Source organism: Danio aesculapii, chromosome 20, assembly GCF_903798145.1.
Source record: "Danio aesculapii chromosome 20, fDanAes4.1, whole genome shotgun sequence".
Lineage (NCBI taxonomy): Eukaryota > Metazoa > Chordata > Actinopteri > Cypriniformes > Danionidae > Danio > Danio aesculapii.
The window spans coordinates 49,700,585-49,724,496 of NC_079454.1; the positions used below are offsets into that span (position 1 = coordinate 49,700,585).

Sequence of the window (23,912 nt, forward strand, 5' to 3'; positions counted from 1 at the left end):
TTTCTCTAATACATTGAACACACTTGATTAGATACAGACAGGAATTGGGTTATACAGTTGTGCTCGAAAGTTTACATACCCCTTGAAGAATCTGTTAAAATGTGAATAATTGTAACAAAATAAGAGAGATCATACAAAAGGCCAAACAGAATCTGCGGACATTTTTGGGGTATTTCTGCTGAGAATTTTGTAAAACATTTGCGGATTTATGCGGAATGATTTTGGGAATATCATAACTAAAAACTTAATATATGAAATAAAAATAACACCTTTTTTAAGTTTTAATATTTACATTTCAGTTGGCATTTCTGTGCGGAGTTTGCATGTTCTGCCCGTGTTGGCGTGGGTTTCCTCCGGGAGCTCCGGTTTCCCCTACAAGTCCAAACACATGCGCTATAGATGAATTGGGTAAGATAAATTGTCTGTAATGTATGTGTGTGAATAAGTGTGTATGGATGTTTCCCGGTGATGGGTTGCAGCTGGAAGGGCATCCGCTACATTGGCGGTTCATTCCGCTGTGGCGACCCCTGATAAATAAAGGGAATAAGCCGAAAAGAAAATGAATGAATGAATGAATGAATGTTAACAATGCTAATCCAATTAGATCCACTTATTTGGTAAACAAAGCAAGTTTTCTATATAATACATCTACTAAAAGACAGAAAATATTACCTTACAAACTCTATCGTAAAAAAATCATATGAACATTTTCATGTTAGTGAATAATTATACTGAAATTAATTTAAAAACTGAATAAATATAAATGTACACACATTTACACAAGTAAATAAACATAATCAATAATGGGCCAAAAATCTGCTGAAATCTGCAGATTTCTGCACGCACAGATTCTGTGTGGGCCTAGTTATTTTTTTATTTAGTACTGCCCTGATTAAGCTATTTTACATAAACATGTTTATATGTAGTGCACAAAACAGAAACATAGCTGAAATTATTAAAATAACCCCCATGCAAAAGTTTGGTTTGTGGTTTCCTGATGATCTACCAGTGATTTTTCCCTTTGTGATGGTTGTTGATGAGTCTCTTGTTTGTTCTGAACAGTAAACTGACTGCTGTTCTTTAGAAAAAAATTCCAGGTCCAATTCCAATGACAACCTACAAAATTTCAACAAAATTTTTCACTTTTTTTTGCATCTCTTGATTTTTGCTCTTTTTTGAAATTTGTATTTAATATTTTTCTATAACATATAAATTTGGCTGTACTAGTTTTGGATTGTTATCGTAAGTTATTTGTTAGATAGGCTCCCGATTTGGCTTCAGTACTGACTAATCTAATGTATATGCACAAATATTGTAGAGCTTCCTATTAAAATATGAATTTAAAAGATAGATTTGTGAGGGGTTTACTTATATATGCTAAGCACAGTAAGGTCTGTTATTTCTGACAGGCAGTACTAAATAGAATATAAATACTTCTTCATCATGTTTAAAGGTTTTCACTCCTCACCCTCAACTCTCCTTAGTTATGCAAACTTCCTTTATGTAAAATATCTTATTCAGGACAATACTTAATACAAAATACCATGCATTTTGTATTATGTTGCTAGTTTTGTTAAAATTATTCACATTTAACAGATTATTCAAGAGGTATGCAAACTTTCGAGCATAACTGCAGATTTAATATAGATGTTTTTTTCCAGTGTACACAAACTGATTTGATAAACCAATAACAAATCTTTAACGTTATTTTTTACACAACGGCGACGCAGTGGCGCAGTAGGTAGTGCTGTCGCCTCACAGCATAAAGGTCGCTGGTTCGAGCCTCGGATGGGTCAGTTGGCGTTTCTGTGCGGAGTTTGCATGTTCTCCCTGCATTCGCGTGGGTTTCCTCTGGGTGCTCCGGTTTCTCCCACAGTCCAAAGACATGCGGTACAGGTGAATTGGGTAGGCTAAATTGTCCGTAGTGTATGAGTGTGAATGAGTGTGTGTGGATGTGTCCCAGAGATGGGTTGCGGCTGGAAGGGCATCCGTTGCGTCAAACAAATGCTGGATAAATTGGCGGTTCATTCCGCTGTGGCGACGCCAGATTAATAAAGGGACTAAGCCGACAAGAAAATGAATTAATGAATGAATATACACAATAACAGGCAATACATGATTAGTAAATGGACAAAACAGACATTGAAGATAATATGAACATTACATTGAAGATAAGTCGGACAATAAACAAATCTAACAGTAAACAAATAAATAACATATTTAACGTTACTTTGAGCCCCGTCACTAACCTTTATGAAAATAATTAAATACATATTCATTTACATTGAAGAAAATTCGATTAAACAATAAACATATCTAACAGTAAACAAATAAATAACAAATATTTAAGGTATTTAGTTGAGGTATTAAGGTAAAATGTTGAATTTTGACACTAACGTTAACCAATAACAGGCAAAAAAAAAAATTAAAATAACGAGCAAACAACGAGCATTCACTTACATTGACGAAACGTCGATATACAAGCAACATAAAACAAACAAACAGGTCTTTTTAGTGTCTAATAATAAATAGTTGAGTTTTAACAGCCTCAAACTGCTGATCTTTTATATATTGATAACGTAAACCGCCTAGCAAGCGTCCTGTAAGTTGTAACCATGGTGAGATGCTCCGTGACGTAGATGCAGTCAAAGGTCATCGCGCGTCACGACAGGCGCGACGCACACGGCACTGAAACGTCGCTAACCTTACAGGTTTTAGCGGCTTTTCGAAGTTTAAAACACAAGAAAATACGTCAAATTTATTTTTATTAAAGTGTCACGAGTGTAACAATCATGGCGTCCACCGCGGCGGGCAAACAGAGAATCCCGAAAGTGGCGAAGGTAAAACCTAAATGATGTTTTTGTGAGTTAGCATTAGCACATAAACAACGTGAAGTTGTGCTGACGTTACTTCATGATTAACTGCTGTATATTATATATAAATGTAATTAGTGGAGTTAAAGCTCATTTTGTTTTGTAATGTGTTTGTGCTCAGGTGAGGAATAAACCTCTGTGAGTTAGCATTAGCATATAAACAACGTGAAGTTGTGCTACTATATAATTAACTGCTGTATAATGTATGTAAATGTATCAGTTGAGTTAAAGGTTGTCTTGCTTTGTAATGGGTTTTGTGTTTGTGGTCAGGTGAAGAACAATTTAAAGCTCCTGTTAGTTAGCATTAGCATGTAAACAACTTGAAGTTGAGCTACTCTGGAAATAACAACTGTATAGAAATGTAATCAGAGGAGTTAAAGGTTGTCTTGTTTTGTAATGGCTTTGTGTTTGTGCTCAGGTGAAGAATAAAGCTCCTGCAGAAGTGCAGATCACCGCCGAGCAGCTGCTCAGAGAGGCTAAAGAGCGAGAGCTCGAGCTGCTGCCTCCGCCACCCAAACAGAAGATCACAGATAAAGAAGAGCTCAATGACTACAAGCTGAAAAAGAGAAAGGTATGAAATGTTGTATCACCATTGTGTCAGTTTTTGTCACTATATGCATATGTAAATTACTGTGCATGTACTAAAAGCTTGGTTTTGTGCCTCAAAAATATACAGTAATGTCACAATTGCTTATGGAATGAGCTCACTGCTGTCATGATGTTCAGAAAATATGGTATTGATATGGTATGTATATAAAACAGATGATATTGCCATGGTTCATGGTTTAAATATATTATTTTATTATGGTAAACCTCTAGAAAACATGGGCATTATCATAGCGCATATCCAGAAAACTCAGAGGATATGCAATGTTTGATTGAGTTTATAGTTGACCAGAAGCCTTAGTTTTTTTTTTATATATATAAAGTGGGAGTCTGCCTGTGTTTTTAAGGTCTGCGACTGTATGAACATTTTTAAGAAAGTATAAAGCATTCAGGCACGAGAAATTGGACCATTTGTACTAGGGTTGGGCGATGTTGACCAATTTGGCATCGTACGATGTCTAATGTGAAACATCATGATGGACGATGACATCGTCATCATAGGCGGGGGTGGAGGTGGTTGTTGTTAAATATCAATTAATTCATAACATATTAATTAATTGTAGCCTACCGTTTTCACTACCTGACCCACATGGTCTTTGCTTTACCCAAACCATAAATAAAGTTACACACAAATTACCACCTGTCAATCACTTTTTTTTCCACGGGACTCTGGCATGAATAGGCAGAGTGATCTGTGTCGTTATTATGGCTTTTTCCAACAGCTGGTGGAGGAGACAAGAGTTCGTTTGGAGTTCACTGTAATTTGTATTGTGATTGATGATAACTTCCTTATTTTATTATTATTATGAGGAAATAATAACAAGTAAAGAGGCGAGGGCTCGACCGTTTTGGTTGCATATGTGCCCGAAATTTTATCTGTGCGACCTAAAAATATATTTGGAGGCATTTGAGCGAGTGCATAAATTGTTGTCATGCAACCTGTTTTCACTCCAAAATCCTCATCGCGTGCACGGATTTAGAAGATGCAGAATGCATCTTTGCACCTAAAAACGCAAACGTAGCGCTCAGGAACAGATTAAAACAGTTATGTGAACTTGCTGAAGTAAAAAAAGCCCGCAATACTTGCCCCGCCTTCGCGCTCTTCTTACTGGCCCACTGCTCTAGAACTTAACACGAATGGATTGGTTAATATCAGCTGTCAATCACTCAGTCTATGTCTCCTGCCTTCAGACGACAGGAGAGCTACAACCACGAAAACATAAAGCGCTGAAGATGAGAGAATATAAATAACACTGACAGATTTTGTTTTAGAAACCATCTAAATTACTAATAATGGCACATCTTATTAATGATCATGTGCTGAATGTTAATCCACCATTTACACTTCCAAGAGTGGATAAAAGACTTCCAGTGGCTTCAAATCCGCTATGAAATAACTAACGCCATTCACTGGAAAGTCTGTGGGGCGTGGTTTGCAGGTAACAGCGTTTGCCAGTGAATCTACACATTTTAAGGGCGAGAGGTACTGTATAATCCTTCATTTAATCCTCACTATGCTGTCAGCCATGCAAGCGGCAGCTTTATGTAAAATCTAACACAGCTCATGAAAAGACCGTAATTGCTATATTAAGATGACATGCATCAATAGTGATATATCAATATAAATGTGGGGCGGGGCGATGGATTGCGATGCTGGCTCTACATCGTGAAGTTTATTGGCCATCGGCGATCGCATAGTCTATCGGCCCAACCCTAATTTGTCCCTTTTAAAAAAAAAATTTTTTTTAAAAATGATTTATACAATGAAGAAGATGCAGTGTTCTATTTTGATTAGATTTTTTTTCTTTTACAATTTGTGTACCTTAATGCTGTTTGACAAATCTATATAGCAACAATACTTGTAATTTTGTTTATTATTTTTTTTGCATGATTCAATTTCCTATTGCAATCAGTCTGAATTAATAAACACGTCCCAAATAGAGTTAAGGCATCTGATGAGCCTGTATTCATATCGCACTATTTATTACAGAAAAACAAAATATCGCAATGTTTGATTTAGTTTTTTTTTTGCCAATATCTTGCACCCATAATGTACATGCTTTAAATATGCTGTCAACAAGGTACATCTGCTGACGACATGGTGTTACCAGTGTATAGGTATTGTCAATGTTTTGCATTTGATTTTTGAAAACTCCTGATATTATAAATGTACTACATACCAAAACACATGCTATTATTGTGATCTGTACTATAAAAGCTACATATACATATTGCATCTGCAGAAAATATGTCATTAATTTAGTATGTGTCCAGAAAACATGCAATTATATTAACATCATAAAGTAAAAATTCCACTGTCAGTAGTATATGTATTTCAAAAAGTTCTCAGTTAAATGAATCATCTGCTTTTCTACATTTTTTTTTCTTAATACAGGGCTTTGAGGACAACATCAGGAAAAACAGAACTGTGATCAGCAACTGGATCAAGTACGCACAATGGGAGGAGAGCCTGCAGGAGGTCCAGAGGTGAGGTTCTGCTCTTTAATGTGTAATACTTTAATTTCAGGAACTCTGAAGTTTGTTTTTTGGTCTTCAGGATGAATAATCAATTGTGTGAAAGACACCCTGAAACCTGAAGGGGTTTTAGAGTATTTATCACTGATCAAATTGAAAGACTTTATAAGAAATTTGATCAGTGTTGTTGTTTATAAGTTGTTTTGTAAAATGCATGATTATTAAGAAACAGTTATTATTAGGGATGCTCCGATTGATCGACCGATAATTACATTTTATGACCTGTTTGGTACTCTCTTATCTGGCCAATCACATGAACCGATCGTAAGTGTTAGTTTACGGCTTTACAAGCAGAGGAAGATGCATTTGAACTTCTTATGCATCAAAAATGCACTCCAAACTATTTCTTCATTGAGGCATGTTGAATTATTCTTCCATCATTTGCAGTGTTTCCAAATTACATTGTCATTTTTCTTACCAAATTTTTTATCTGTTTAGTCTATTATTTTCTGTAAAGCTGATTCTGACCATGTGTCCACACTAAATGGTTATAAGAGACGTGTTTAAGGGGTTATATGCAACATCCTTCATTTATTCTTTTAGGAGAGGAAAAAGCTCCACTTCAACTCAACTCAACTCAATGTATTTCTATAGCACTTTCAACAAACCACAATGGGTACCAAAGTGCTGTACATAAAACACATGCAAATATACACAAAAACCAAAATACATAAACTCACATAACATGACTAAAAGCTAAAGAAAATAAGTGTTTTCAGTGACCCTTTAAAAGACACAAAGTTGGAGATGTTCTTAAGGAGAGTGGAAGATCGCTCCACAGTCTTGGAGCTGCTACTGAGAAAGCTCTATCACCTCCACATTTTAAGTGTGATCATGGAACTTGCAGATAGAGACGGTCCTTAGAGCGAAGAGATCTCACAGGTTGATGTATAATAATTAGCTCAGAAATATACTCAGGGGCCAGGCCATGGAGGGATTTAAAAATATACAACAGAACTTTGTACTGAACTGGATTGGCAGCCAGTGTAGGGAAACCAGTACAGGTGTAATGTGTTCTCGTTTTTTTGTGCCTGTTAAGAGCCTGGCAGCTGCGTTCTGGACCAGCTGCAGTCGCGAGAGAGAGGCCTGACTCACTTAAGTATCGTACTTAGAGGGAAAATGTGCTTTATGCAATGTTAAAGTTATATAAACCTTGAAGCATCAGAATCGATACTCTGTATCTGCCGACCACCATGATGAGGAATCAGTACTCTTACTGGCCCTAAAAATCCTGATCAGAGCATCCCTAGTTATTATTGTAAATCATATATAGAATACTTAGTACAAGTGTTGCTATGCATATAGCCAATGCTGCTTATATTGCAATAAAACATCGCTAAATTATTAAATAGATTATGATATTTTGCTTAATTGCTATTAAAGTAAGCAATATTTTATTGGACTTTCCCATATTTAATGACTGCAGGAAGATTTTTATGAAGTAAACTCACTTCAAGACATATTCAGCAAAAGTTTTTATCAGGAAACATTTATTTTTATTTTCATTTTATTTTTTTAATGAAGAAAGAGAAAAAAATTACTATAACTTCAGAACTTTAATAAACAGTTGACTGGTCACATATTTCCTAACAGGTCACATTAACAAATACATATGAAGATCAGTTTACACTGTGTAAAGGCATAAGTGCAGTCCATTTCTCCTAATATTGCAGGTATTTGTCCATTTGTAGATTTAAAGAAAAAGTCATCCTCTCCATATTTTAAACATTAGATACAATATTCAATCATTCAGATTTTGTAAGGGGTTCGAGTTGTAGCCACTTTCAAGTTACAGTTTTCTTACTGGTTGCTAGAAGTATTTTTTAATAAATACTTGTCTTTTACCATTAAGTTGGCTGCAATGATTCCCAGGTAAATAGTTGCGAAAGAGTATTACTTGTATTCTTTTTGGTTTTGTATTACCAGCATTACATTACTGTGCTAAGTCTTCCCCACATTTCCTCCAGCACCATCCCCTATACTTCTCCTGTGTTTGCATATGTGTTAACTTGGGGGTTATAAACTATCTAGTAAGATTCTTCCAGAGCTGGAGGAAGTGGCATGTACAGAGCAGATATTCAACCAATCTTGCTCTGAGATAATTAGGTTGGATTCTCTCTCCCCATTTTAGAATTTGTAAGGTATATTTAAATAAATAATGGTATTTAATTTATGTAGTGTTTATTTGTTTGATTTTGCTGTATTATTTTATATGAATACTTATATTGACATTAAAATAGCATTTGTTGTCTGACATGGTGGAATGATATACAAATATTTGATGATGATGCTTTGTCTTCAGATCTCGCTCCATCTACGAGCGTGCACTCGACGTGGATCACCGCAATATCACGCTGTGGCTGAAGTATGCCGAGATGGAGATGAAGAACCGACAGGTCAATCATGCTCGCAACATCTGGGACAGAGCCATAACCATCCTGCCCCGCGTCAATCAGTTCTGGTATGCTTTATCTCAAAATACTAATGCTTTTAAATAAACGCCTGGTATCATTGTTATTCATTTTGGTCAGTTGGATCAAATAAATAAGGGAGATAGATTCCAATTTAGATGCATCTATTTTTCCACTTTTGGCCACTTTAATAGCTTTACTGATGAGGAAGGGAGTTTGTCTAGGTTTTTTTTTTTTAACCTTTTAGTTTTTTTTTTATATATTGTGAATTAAAGTTTTGCAATTTATATACTTGAATGTCATAAGTCATAAATGCTGTTTTGTATTAAATATAATGAGTAAATGTTAAAGCAGTAAAATCAATGAAATATTCTTTAAGATTTAAAAATGAAAGTAAAAAAAAATACTCCTAATACAGCATTTATACAATTTTAACATTTATATAGATAATTGTCTAAATTTACTGACTAAAAGATCTTAGATCTGATTGAAAGATCTTCTATGACCTTTTAATAATGTTTTTGTAATTTTTTTATAATAGGAAACTGTTATGTTTGAAAATTATGTATTGAATATTTATTACCAATGTTGTCATCAATATAGTCAACGTTTCTGATATGGCTTTAAAAAATAAATAAATAACTTTCCTACATTAAGCTCATTTAACAAATATTTAAGAACATCAAAACTAATAAACTGTGTCATTATACAAAAAAAAAAAAAAAAAAAAAAAAAAAATATATATATATATATATATATATATATATATATATATATATATTTTTTTTTTTTAAATATATATATATTTAGATATTTTAATATATATATATTTAGATATTTTAATATATATATATATTTAGATATTTTAATATATTTACAATTATTTTTTAATTTGAATATTTTTAAAATGCGTGTTTCGGGGGTTTTCACATTTATTAGTATAGGACAGTAGCGACAGGAAAGTGTGGGGAGCAGAGATAGGGGAAGGATCTGCAAAGGACCTCCAGCCTGGAATCAAACTCAGGCGCTGTGAGCACCTTGGTGCCATGTGTCGACGTGCTAACCACTAGGCTATTCTCTCCAACATAAAATCATTAATTTAATGAAAAATTTACGCCTGCATTTATGGTGGTCCACTTCTAATCGGATCAACAAATCTTAAGAGGATAGCTCACCCAAAAATTTAAATTCTGTCATTTGCTAAATTTTTACTTCCAAACTGGTTTTAGTTTCTTTCTTCTGTTGAACACAAGATAAAATATAGTGATGAATGTTGGAAACCTGCAACCATTGAGTTGCAAATTTGTTTTTCCTACTATGGAAGTCCATGGTTACAGGTTTCCAACATTATTTAACTTATTTTGCTTTCAACAGATAAAAAAAAACTAATTGATTTGGAACAAGTCAAGGGGGAGTAAATAATGACAGAATTTCATTTTTGTGTGAACAATCCCTTTAATAACAAGTGTAAACAGGCCAAACGTTGTATATATTTTCTGTTTGAATCCTTGATGTGTGTTTTCTTCCTCTTTTTAGAGACATTTTAGATCAAATCATCTTCTAAATAAATACTTGTCATTCATAAATGATTTTTTTATTCATATGTTTGTGCCACAGGTACAAGTACACATATATGGAGGAGATGCTGGGGAATGTCGCGGGCTGCAGGCAGGTGTTTGAGCGCTGGATGGAGTGGGAACCGGAGGAACAGGCCTGGCATTCATATATCAACTTTGAGCTGCGCTATAAGGAGGTGGACAAGGCCCGCAGCATCTATGAGAGTTATATCCTTTTATTAAAAATTAGTTTCACTTCAAAAATATAATATAGAGTTAAAGTCAAAATTATTAGAGATTAGCAGAATTATTAGAGACTGAGCTGGCTCCATACATTGCTGTTAATTACACTATTTATCATTTGAAAAGGCAAAGCTGTTACATACAAAATTCTAGTTGCATTGCTTAACAGCAGAGCACTTGTGATGGTCCATCCTGAGGTGAAGAACTGGATCAAATATGCCCATTTCGAGGAGAAGCACGGCTATGTTGCTCGCGGCAGGAAAGTGTTTGAGCGAGCCGTGGAGTTTTTCGGTGAAGAACATGTCAGCGAGAATCTCTACGTGGCTTTTGCCAGATTTGAGGAGAAGCAGAAAGAGGTACGACCTACTGTGTTTGTGACGTCCAGTAAATATGAGACACTTCTGGTGTTTGCTGTCCATGCGTGATCGTTTCTGTTTGTCTCTTAGTTTGAAAGAGTTCGAGTCATCTATAAATACGCTTTGGACAGAATCCCCAAGCAACAGGCCCAGGAGCTTTTCAAGAACTACACTGTGTTTGAGAAGAGGTTTGGAGACAGGAGAGGAATCGAGGATGTGATTGTCAGCAAGAGGAGGTTTCAGTACGAAGAGGAGGTCAAAGTGAGTGACATTGGCTTATGTTTATTGTTCTGTAATTGGCTGGGCAAAAAAAAAAAACACATTTTTGATAATTAAACAAAAAATCCTTTAGTATTGTGCTGTGTGGACTGTCCAGACAACATCACTGTGTTTCAGTTTAATTCAGGTTATATATATATATATATATAAGTAGATAAAGAAACGACAAAAGTCATTGTATCTTTGATTCATTTGATTTTATATATATATGGTTTGCTGACTAACTAAAAAACGAGTTCAGGAGCGGGATTTTGCTGCCGTTTTTATATCAGATTTAAAGGGGACTGAGGCGGTCATTTAGTAGTGTACAGGTAATCGCAAAGGTGTTAGGGGGGCTGAATGGAAATATAGGAGGGCTAAAGCGACGCCCATGCGGGTTTACAATTTTACTTGAACGTTTCAGCAAGACATCATTCAGATTTATTGTGATGTTCGAAAAACTCAAATACTCAATGCATAAAAATTAAAAAAAGGTAAGTCTAATCACCAAAACAAGTGAGTATACCGAGAGTATGATCCTCAGAAGTCGTAATACCCAAACAGCTCTTGGAAAAAAGTAGGCATACTGAGTATACGTGCGTATAGCAAGGACTACACCACTGTGTGTGTGTGTGTATATATATATATATATATATATATATATATATATATATATATATATATATATATATATATATATATATATATATATATATATATATATATATATATATATATATATATATATATATATACATATATATATATATACATATATATATATACACATATATATATATACATATATATATATACACATATATATACATACACATATATATACATATACACATATATATATATATACATATATATATATACACATATATATACATACACATATATATATATACACATATATATACATACACATATATATACATATATATATATACATACATATATATATATATATATATATATATATATATATATATACATATATATATATATATATATATATATATATACATATATATATATATATATATACATATACACACACACACACACATACAGGGCTTGACATTAACACCGCGGGTAGATTTCAGCAGTGGCAGGTAAGACTGACACTCCCACTAGCCACGAATAATCCTTAAAAGCAGGGTTTGACAATAAGGATGGTCCAATATGCATGTAAAGGCGATCTTAGAATTGAGAAGCAAACCGGCTGACAAAAATAGTGTTCACGCGAGCAATAGAAAGCAGGTGAACACCGAATGAGAGAATAATCACTCGCGCTAACAACCCGTTTTCTTGCGTGAAGCAACTGTGTCTAGAAACACAACTGATGTGATTGGTTCTCTTTCAAATAGACTAGACAAAAAGTGATGCTCATGCACCCACAGTCTTGCTGCTTTCAAGAGTTCCAGATTTGTCTTTTTGTAAGCAGCACCGGTTGCTTTCACTTTAACCATTCTTTGAACAGATTTTTATGGGTCTAACGTTAACCATTTGTGAGTGATCATCATTTCATTATCACACGGTATGTGTTTTACCTGATTTCTTTTGCATTAATATGGTTTAATTATAATCTTTTACAAAAACATTGCTTTAATGGGAGATTAACTCCCCATTTAGGTGTAGTTAACTGGTGATCTGGGACCTTTAGCCAGGACAGATTAATGTTTTGTTAAAGTATAGTATACAGCTATATTTTGCTTGTTTTGACACATTTAAAATTTGTGGCTAAGAAATAATTATTTGTTTGGTGTGGTCAGAGATAAATTCGGTAAATCCTTCATTTTGAGCTCTGAAAATTACGTGAAATAAAAACTAATTGTAATACTATGAAACCATGACCCATTTGCTCATGAGAATTGAGTAAGCTCAAACACGACACACAGAAAGTGAAATGAATGAGGAGGCATGTGGAGATAACGCAAAATCTAAATCAAGTAATTTTAGCACGTCAAAGTCATATTTATGTGTATAAAATATATTTTCAAAACAATAAAATTGTGGCTAGTGAAAATGGCTGGTAATGTTGCAAAACTACTAGCCACAGTGGCTGCTGATCAAAAAAGTTAATGTCAAACCCTGTATGTATATGTATGTGTATATATATAAATGTGTATATATATATGTATATATATGTATATATGTATGTATGTATATATATGTGTATATATATATATATATATATATATATATATATATATATATATATATATAATCACACACACACACATACATACACACACAGTACATAATATATTAAATATATATTAAATGAAACGTATATGGATTAAATCAGTAAAAATAATAAAGCTTGTTATATAAATATAAAATAACATTGTTCTTTGATATCTACATCATCATTTCGGTAAGTTCAAAAAATCTCCAAAAATTATTTTATATGTTCATTTATTTCTCGATAAAATACCCACAGAATCAGAAGGTCCATCATTGACCGTATATTCAATCTACATTGTGAAAAGAGATATATAATAAAACCATTAATTGAATGGTTCGTGTCGTGAATATTAATAAACTCTGCTCTTGACATGCAGCTTTTAGGCAGACACACACAGTATGATGTATGCTGAACACGGACAAATATAAACTCATCACAGTAACGTTAACCTATGTTGCTCACCAGATCTGTAGTGGATAATGGCTTATAATTGAACTTGACAAAAGAGTGATAGAGATGTAATGCATTGTAATTTTGCCATATTGTCAAAGAAAACAGAAAGGATTTAGTATCAACTTCTGCATGAACAAATGACAGTCTAGATGAGAAATTTGATATGTGTTTGTTGAAACATATGCATCAAATTTAACAATAAACATGATTAAAATAAAAAAATAGGCAATTAAACATACCTTATGCTTCTCGAGATGAATAAATGTATAATCTGCAAATCTTGCATTTTGCGTTCTGAATTTTGAATGCACGATTGTCTTGAGCAGTCAGTGCCCAGTAATGCACAGTAAGGAATTTCAAAATAAAAGTTCCACATACATAGTAAGTTAAATATATGCTTGAAAAAAACTAAGGGAGGGAAACCATCATTGTTTTCTCACTCATAAACATATAGCTTATCAAACGCAGGCTGAGGTGTGCATATTAATGATCTCAAAGCTACATATGAGTGCTTGTCAGGTCTGGATGAAAGACCTAAAGTACATACAAATGATGAGATGTTGCCCGTGAGTCTTGTCACTGTTTGAGGTGTGTTCTGATTGGCCTTTTGTCCTGTTTACACTCGTGGAATTTACATAAAAACGAGGAAACGGTGGTGTCTGAGGCTCACAGTATGCCCATTTCTGTACACTGATCTCTTATTATTCTACTATGCCTTTGTATACCCAGATATTCATTTTAGGGCACCTTTAAAAAAAATTAATCTAGAATTGTAGAATAGTAATTTGTGAAATATTCTTTTGATTCTCAGTCATTTTTAAAGACTCTTACAGTATATAAAATGTATGGAGAGAGATGGAGACAGTTTTATTAATCGGAATAATATCGTATTATATAAAATGCATAATATTTTTAATAAAATATACATTTAGTGCAATTAAAATATTTAACTAAATGTACATTTGATATATTTATTTTATTCAATTCTTTACAGTGAATAATTAAGAAAAAGTTAATGCTATATTGAATATTTAGTACGTGTTAGTGTTGCCATGAATATAAATTGCCTAATGCTAAAAGTCTTCATTTATGTTTGAAAACATGCAGATGTTTTTTTTGTGTCATCGCTTATTAACATTATTTCCTCCTGTGCAGGCTAACCCACACAATTATGATGCATGGTTTGATTACCTGCGTCTGGTGGAGAGTGACGCTGATGCAGACACAGTTCGAGAAGTGTATGAGAGAGCGATCGCCAACATTCCCCCCATTCAAGAGAAGAGACACTGGAGACGCTACATCTACCTGTGGATTAACTACGCTCTCTACGAGGAGCTGGAGGTCAAGGTATGACGGACACCACTGAGCTCAATATTACACTTTAATTTTGAGGTTGTGACTTGTGTAAGAATATTTTGATGAATAAACATATTTTAAGATGTGTATATGTGTAGAATGTGTATTTTTAAATGATATTAGCGAAGGTTTTTATTCAGGGAAATGTGTAAAAAGGGGAATTCTGGAAGAACTTTAGAATATTTATCATTAATCAAACTAAAGGTTGTATATGACTCTTTTCTGTGGTGGTGGTGGTGTTGTTTGTATACATTTTGTAAATTGAATGTTTATTTAGAAACCAATATGATTGTATATTTAGTATAGGTTTTGCCATAAATATAGCCAATGCTGCTGATATGGCATAACAACATCAATCAATCAATCAATCAATCAATCAATCAATCAATCAATCACCTCTCAGAGGTTCACATGGTTTTGTCTGGTTTGTTTCAGGACCCTGAGAGAACGAGGCAGGTGTACAAGGCCTGTCTGGAGCTTATACCACACAAAAAGGTAAATAAAATGATGGATCTAACGGGATAGTTTACCCAGAACTGAGAATTTCGTCATCATTTACTCGCCCTTTACTTGTTTCAAACCTGTTTTTTTCTTTTGTTGAACACAAAAGAAGATTATTTGCAAAATGCTGGAAACCTGTAACACTTAATTTCCTTAGTATTTATTATTCCTAGTATGGATGTCAATGGTAACAGGTTTTAAGCTCCGAGGTGAGTAAATGCTGAGTAAATTTAAATTTTTGGGTGATTAATCCATTCAGCGTTGGTTCGTTTTTGGTGAGCTAATTATTCAATCTAAATTTCCAACTTTGAGCATAATTAGCAACAACTTAAAACAAAATGCTTTGACATTATTTCACCTGTGAAAACTGCTTAAGGTTTTACTTCATGCTGTGGCTGGACATGTGACTATTCAATAATGCAATAAATTGGTTAGCTCTGTCACCTCACAGCAAGAAGGTCGCTGGTTCGAGTCCCGGCTGGGTCAGTTGGCATTTCTGTGTGGAATTTGTCATGGATTTTCTCCGGGTGCTCCAGTTTCCCCCACAGTCCTAAGACATGCTCAATAGGTGAATTGAATAAACTAAACTGGCCGTAGTTTGAGAGTGAATAAGAGTGTATGGATGTTTCCCAGTGCTGGATTGCGGCTAGAGGGGCATCCGCTGTGTAAAACAGATGCTGGAATAGTTGGCGGTTCATTCCGCTGTAGAAACCCCTGATGAATAAAGGAAAATGAATGAATGAACATGCATGATATGAAAGTTTTATGTAGCCATATGCCTAGCTGTGGCTGCAATATTTGATATATTAAACTAACCATATGTGTTTTTTTTTTATACTCAGTTTACTTTTGCCAAGATTTGGCTCTTATATGGGCAATTTGAAATCCGCCAAAAGAACCTCCAAAATGCAAGACGAGGCCTGGTGAGTGTTTTCAGATTTCTATTTTTTACATTACTGTTTGGAGTCAATTCAATAAGCTATTAATGTATTTCAAAAGCAAATATGAAGGCATGTAGTATTACAAAAGATTTGAAATAAAGGCTGTTTGGAATCTCACATTTATCAAATAATCCAGGAAAAAAATATTATGATTGAAAAAATAAATTTAGCCATGAAACTTTTATCAACAGTAATGATAAAAATAAATGTTTGTATCCAAAGGATTTCTGAAATATCATGTGGTACTGGAGAAATGATGGTAAACATTACAAATACAATGTATACCCAGTTACAAAACACTTATTGTACATTGTATTATTTCACAATATTACTATTGTAAAGTTTTTTGTTTTAAATGGAGTCATGTTGAGCTATAAGGCTTTAAGCTGTGGATAAAGTACACCCAGGAGGCTGTTATCGCAGAATAAAGCCTCACTTGCTTATCGGGAGCCCGACGCAAAGAGGAGCACGTCAACGCTTGACAGAGGGCGTGTTTGAAGTCGGGGCTGACGCGATCGTAATGGCAGCATCAGCCAATGAAATTAGTCTGCAATCGGCTACTGTCTGAGCTGGTGTATTTGCATAAAGCGATCTGATTGGGTGACGCGTTCATTGGCGCTTAAAGTTGAGAAATTCCCAACTTCTGCAGCGAGCAACGCCACTAAAGCGGCGCCGACGGATCCACAATTCTGTTCGGCAACGCCTGACGTCACCCATTCAAAGTGAAAGAAAGGCGTTGTTGCTGATGCCCCATGTGAATGGGGCGTAAGACTGAAGGGCTTTATTCTGTGAAAACTGTCCTGGATGTACTTAAATCTGCTTGTTACACAGGTACTTGCCACAAAACATAAAAATTAGACACTAAACAAAGTTTTGAACCATAGTTGTTTATTAATTCTTTAAATGCAAAGCTGGCAGGAACTAAAACAGCTGATGGAGTACACACTTACCACTGTGACAAGGTGGCGCCAAACAGTCAAAAACACAAGGCTGACAGAAATGAAACTGGCTGAATGAAGCATATACAAACTAGTGTTGTTACACTCAGTAAACAGTGGTGAGTTCGGTGAACTGATGACCTTCATGGCCAATCACAGTCATTTCTGTTGACCATGTGAACACAATTGCAAATCAGCGCTGTTTAAGAAACCACTCAACAGCGCACAAATATTAGTGGGAAATGGACGTTTTTAAAATTACAGTACTGATTGGTATCGAATTCCAGTATCGCGACAACACTAATACAAACCTATACATTATTCAGTCACAAGATGGGGCCAAACAGTCATAAAATGTGGCGTGACAGACAATCTGATACATATGAATGTGAATGTAAGTATATCGATGTGAACGTATTCACTGGCAATCAAAGTTCCACTATGAGCCTGTTATTTAGCGGTTGTTATCTAGGAATATCTCTAACATGAGGTAATGTTCATACCTCATAATATACCTCCAATATTCATAACATACCTCTGAGAATCGAGTTTCCCAGACAGCCGTGTAATAAAAATGGTTAACAGCCCTAGACTTATGAGTGCCGATTTATACAGTAGTCAACATTTGAAGTGGTTTAAAACCTTTCGTTAAAATTGCTGTATACTACTACTCCAAATTTGACCTCTGACCTCTCTCCTATCAGGGCACAGCCATCGGAAAGTGTCCCAAAAACAAACTGTTCAAGGGCTACATCGAGCTGGAGCTGCAGCTGAGAGAGTTTGACCGCTGCAGGAAACTCTACGAGAAATACCTGGAGTTCAGTCCGGAAAACTGCACCACCTGGATCAAGTTTGCAGAGCTGGAGACCATCCTGGGGGACACAGACCGTTCCAGAGCCATATTCGAGCTGGCCATTGGACAACCACGACTGGACATGCCTGAGGTCAGAATGACACCCCTTTCTCGCTTTCTCTATAGTTACTGGTTCCTTCCAGGTCTTATGAAAGGTGCTGTGTGTACACTTTTGAGTCTTCTAAAGCATAAAAATACCATAATATGTTTGCGGATATTTGAGAAACATTCTTGTTTATCTGAAAAACACTCACAGAAGTGCAATATGGCTGTATATCAGCACTGGTGGGACACCAACGCACGCCTCCCACAAGTGCTGATATACAGCCACATCACACTGCTACTCATGTGATATTGATCATGAACATAGATGTATGTATTTTTTTGAGTGGAGCTTTGTCTAGCAACGCCCCTGGTTTCAACCACAGAAAAGTGCATTATCGATTATTAGCAAAAAAGTACAAAATGCAAACTGAAACTAGATGGCATGGTGCTCCTCTCCAGCACTCAAATTTCACTGTTTGTGTTGCTGTTATCACAACACCAGGCAATTACATGCTTTGTTTTGACTGCCTTCAATGTTGAATTTGCAATCATGGAGACTGTGTGAAAATGTCCTTTCCATCACACCCCTATCAGTTTCAGGTCATCAGATCACTCTTTTTAACTTTGATGGTGTTTTAGTTTGCAATGTCACATAAGTAGTGATATACTTACTATACATTTGAGTTGAGTAAGCTCTGGTGTGATTATGGAGTACACCAGATGATTATTTAGACCAATTGCTGAACATGCAGGTAGGAAGTGTAAATGAACCATATTCAAACAATCCATGGCCGCGTTATGTATGTGTTTTCTAGAATCTCTGTGTAAAAGAGACTGAAATTGGGGCTGTAGTTTTTTTTTTCTTCATTAAAGTGATTGTTATAATGATTCTAACTGTTTATTTTTACAAGAGCAGATGAGTTCAATACTTGACTCATGTTGTACCTGTAATAATTGTGCGATTAGTCTTTGTTATATACATATAGACACACACAGATGTGAATAAAATTGGTGGTACCCTTCTGTTTAAAGAAATACAAAACTACAGTAGTCACTGAAATACCTTGAGACTGAAAAAAGTAATGACTAATCAAAAATATACTTATGGAAATCATCAGCTATTGCTTTTGAATTGTGGTTAAAAAGAAGCATTAATTAAAGTCAATCTAATGAAACTGGCCTGGACAAAATTAAAGTCTACCATTTTGTCCATGTCTATATATAAGTTGTTTAAAAACTTAGATTTTTGTGCTTTACATAAACAGGCATAAAAGAAAGAAAATAAAAGTGATTAAATGAATTAAAAAAAAAATTGAAAACAGATTAAAATGTGTTAAAACGGATTTTAAAGGAAAGAAAAGAAAGATCTGTTGGATGTAGCACAGTGCTCATTCAGTAAAGGCACAGCTAAACAGATGTGTCTTCATTTGAATGTGCCTAATGTTGGTTCCAGCAGTGGGGGCGCAGTAGCTGGAGGCAGATTCACCCTGGAATTTCTAGTTTACTTGATTCTAAAGATCTGAGTGATCTGTTAGGTTTGTATTCAGTGAGCATATCTGTTATGTATTGAGCTCCTAGGTCATTTCCTGATTCATAAACAAGTAATAATACTTTAAAATATATTCTGAATGTGACTGGGAGCCAGTGTAAAGACCTGAGGACAGGTGTGATGTGCTCTGATTTCCTGGTTCTGGTCAGAATCCTGGCAGCAGCTTTCTAGAACTGTCTGGCTGTCTTTTTGGGAAGGCCAGTGAGGAGTCCATTACAGTAATCCACCCTGCTGCTGATAAAAGCATGAACAAGTTTCTCTTAAGTCCTCACTGAAAACAAAGCATCTAATTCTTGCGATGTTTAAACAAAGCTAGTTTCTAACAGTTTGTCTGCTGTATTTTTCTCCATCAGGTGTTGTGGAAATCCTACATTGACTTTGAGATCGAGCAGGAAGAATACGACAACACACGAGGACTGTATAAGAGATTGTTACAGCGCACTCAACATGTCAAAGTAAGCATCGAACACGGTGGCAAATGCAACATGCTCATCTTTAAGGACTACGTGAATGTAATGTTGTTGTGCTGTAGGTTTGGATCAGCTACGCTCAGTTTGAGCTGTCCATCGACACCGATGACCGCGTGCAGAGGTGCAGACAGGTCTATGAGGAGGCCAATAAAGGCATGCAGAACTGCGAGGAGAAAGAGGAGCGTCTGATGCTCCTGGAGTCCTGGAGGGACTATGAGGAGGAGTTCGGATCCTTCACCAACAAGGAGAGAGTTCGCAAACTTCTGCCAGAGAAGGTGAAGAAGAGGAGGAAGATCACAGCGGAGGACGGGGTGAGTGTTCGTGCTGCTTTCTGTTTTTTTTAGGCATTGTTTTTTTTTTTCAGTATTAATCATAAGCATGAGGAGTATAACATTGTCCTGGAAAAAAAAACTGCTCGTAGGTATATTACACCTTTAAAGACAGGCTTGTGAGCTCTGAGGTTGTTAACTAATTGTATATGGTTTCATTGAAGCCATTTTATTTTGAAAACGGTTGTGTTTACTGGTGGGTTTTCTTCAGAGAATCAACATCATCTATATACAGTTGAAGGCAAAATTATTAGCTCTCCTGTGAAATTGTAATTCTTTTTCAAATATTTCCCAAGTGAGTAAAATTTCACTGTATTCCCTATTATATTTTTTCTTCTGGAGAAAGTCTTTATTTATTTGAGCTTGTAAGGGATAAAGGCAGCTTTAAAAAAATAACATTAATCAACATTATTAGCCCTCTTTAGAAATAGGTATTTCATTTTTTTGATAAACTATTGTGTTTAAAAATATGTTGAGAATACTCTTCTTTCTGTTAAACAGCACTTGGGAAATATTTGAAAAAGAATAACAATTTTACAGAAAGTCTAATAATTTTGACTTCAACTGTATATACAGCTATGCTAAAAGTTGTTTCTCTGATTGACATTTCCTGTAAACATTAAAATTAATATGTTGAAATTTAGGGCTTACAATGACAATTGGTCAAAACACCAAAAAAGATTATATTAAATATTTAAACAACACAATAGAGATGTTTTGAACTTCAAAAAATCTAATACCAATATTTGGTGAATTAACATTAGTTCATTTTACCAATTTCCATTTTCTGGGAAAAAGTGAAAATCTCTAATTGAGTATTTTTGTTTAAAATGTAGCTTTATAGAATAAAACGAATATTAGATTCTCATGTAAAACATGCATAGCAAACCCAGAACATCCAGAGAAACTGAACATTTTAGAGTGGTCTCTTAATTTTTTCCATGTGCATATAAATACATTATTGTTAAGCTTGCGATGCTGTGATTCTCCTTCTAGCTTGTCAGTTTGTTTTTTGACTTCCAGCCTTTTAGCCATAATGTGTTGCATTCATTTTTCTGCAGATACTTTATTGATTCAAAACATTAAGACAAAAATGTGATGCATACAGTTGAAGTCAGAATTATTAAACCCCCTGAATTATTAGCCCCCCTGTTTTTCTTCCCTGATTTCTGTTTAACGGAGAGAAGATTTTTTTAACACATTTCTAAACATAATAGTTATAATAACTCATTTCTAATAACTGATTTATTTTATCTTTGCCATGATGACAGTAAATAATATTTGATTAGATATTTTTCAAGATACTTCTATACAGCTTAAAGTGACATTTAAAGGCTTAACTGGGTTAAGTAGGTTAACTAGGCAGGTTAGGGTAATTAAGCAAGTTAAAGTATAACGATGGTTTGTTCTGTAGACAGTCGAAAACATATAGCTTAAAGGGGCTAATAATATTGACCTTAAAATAGTTTACAAAAAAGTAAAAACTGCTTTTATTCTAGCCGAAATAAAACAAATAAGACTTTCTCCAAAAGAAAAATGTTATCAGACATACTGTGAAAATTTCCTTGCTCTGTTAAACATCATCTGGGAAATATTTAAAAAAGAAAAATAAATTCAAAGGGGGGCTAATAATTCTGACTTCAACTGTATATTCTGTATTAGTAACCAAACACCGACCAAAGAACACCCACCCTATCCCCGACAGAGTCATCAAAATATATACACATATGCAAAAATAAATAATAATAATAATAGTGATACAATAATAATAAAATAGAGCAATTTTGTAAAATACATTAATCCTTGTGCACTGTTCAAATTTACTACCGTTTTGTTACGTTCAGAATGAAAACATCCACTAAATTAAACTGCTGTACAAATGCATTAGATTAATATTTAAAAAATTACAGGATTTTATCTCTTTAATTGCCAAATTCATGAAGGATGTCTCTGATTTGGTGAAAAAACACACAAAATGATGTATTTTCAATATAAAAAGTAGTTATAGATTGGATTTTTTTCATGTTTATCACAGTCTTGGATATGTGGATGATTGCTATTGCTATTGCTGCATAGTTTTGAAGCATAAGATTTGTAATTTTTTCTCCCTAATTTACTGTTGGTGGCTGTTTTTGCCCCATTGACTTCCATTATAACCACATTTTTTAATTGCAAAACAATGACATCATATAATCATGCATTTTTGATTGTTGCTGGTTTTTTCGGTTGGGAAGAAGTGAAATTAGTCATTTTAACTGTTGATCATCAGTTGGCACCCTTAACCTTTTAGATAGTCCTGTGCAAAAGAAAGCTTAGTTTTTGAATTTTGTATGGAGTTATGAGTATAACAGCAAATTAAAGTGTGTGTATGTGTGTATGCGTGTTTGTGAGAGTGGCCTTTGCGCAATTACCTTGATGCATCAGAGAAAATCTAAATATGCACCTCAGCTCTCAGAACTACACGGAGTAAATAAAAACAAATACTGTGTATTTATGCACCGGCTGCCTTTTGATGTTGAGTATGGACGGCCTCTGTGTGAAGTGCTTGTGTTTTCTTGATGCTAAGGCCTGAATAAAACCTTAACATCTTTCAGTGATACACGTTGCCATTTTTTTTCTGTAAAAAATTCTCTGCGCATCAGATTTATGAACATCATTTACTAAAATGATGCAACAAAATGCAACAACTTCAAATAAATGAAACAATGGTGTAGGAGCTGAGGATGGATGGAGAACTAAACATTTAAACTATTTAGTGTGTGCATGTGTGTGTATGGGTCGTATTTATTCTAAAGAAAGTGAAAGAATATATTAAAATAAGTCATAACAAAGATAATTCATATATTAACACAGTCAACTACACATTCATTTTTACCACAGAGTATTTTTTTTTAATAATGATTTTTTAATATATAAATCCCTATGGTACATATGAATAAAACAGAACTAATAGAGCTGAAAAGGTGGCCAGGCACTAATGCATTCTATTATTATTATTATTTTTTTAATCAGTCGGATGCTGGTTGGGAAGAATATTACGACTACATCTTCCCCGAAGATGCTGCCAACCAGCCCAACCTCAAACTGCTGGCCATGGCCAAGATGTGGAAGAAGCAGCAGCAGCAAGAGGAGGAGGAGGAGGAGGATGAAAACGAGCAGGAAGAAGAACAGCAGGTTCCTGAAGGTAAGGACACACAGGAGAGTCCAGAAACAGAGGAGCAGGAGCCTGTGGCCGGTAGAGAAAATCAGACAGAGAAAGAGTATGATGACCGCGATGATGAAGACGAGAGCAGCAGCAGCAGCTCTGACGGTGAGAGTGATGAAGACCAGAAAGAAAAGACTGAACAAAGTAAGCCGGACTCTGAAAAACAATGAACCGCTGTGGTTGGAACCTATTTGTCTCTCTATTTTCTTTTGTAACAAAATAAAGGTGCGAACCAAA

The 23,912-nt window shown here is 34.8% G+C and overlaps 1 protein-coding gene across 1 annotated transcript; it reads left to right on the forward strand.

Annotated features, from left to right (window-relative positions):
- The first annotated feature begins 2,662 nt into the window (after positions 1–2,662).
- On the forward strand, positions 2,663–23,912 carry crnkl1 (crooked neck pre-mRNA splicing factor 1). Its single transcript, XM_056445367.1, has 14 exons — positions 2,663–2,840; positions 3,292–3,444; positions 5,875–5,966; positions 8,317–8,475; positions 10,043–10,209; positions 10,402–10,580; positions 10,671–10,841; positions 14,644–14,835; positions 15,280–15,339; positions 16,188–16,268; positions 17,929–18,168; positions 20,025–20,126; positions 20,204–20,452; positions 23,483–23,912. Exons 1-14 carry the CDS (start codon positions 2,793–2,795, stop codon positions 23,843–23,845), a joined length of 2,256 nt encoding a protein of 751 aa, XP_056301342.1. The 5' UTR covers positions 2,663–2,792; the 3' UTR covers positions 23,846–23,912.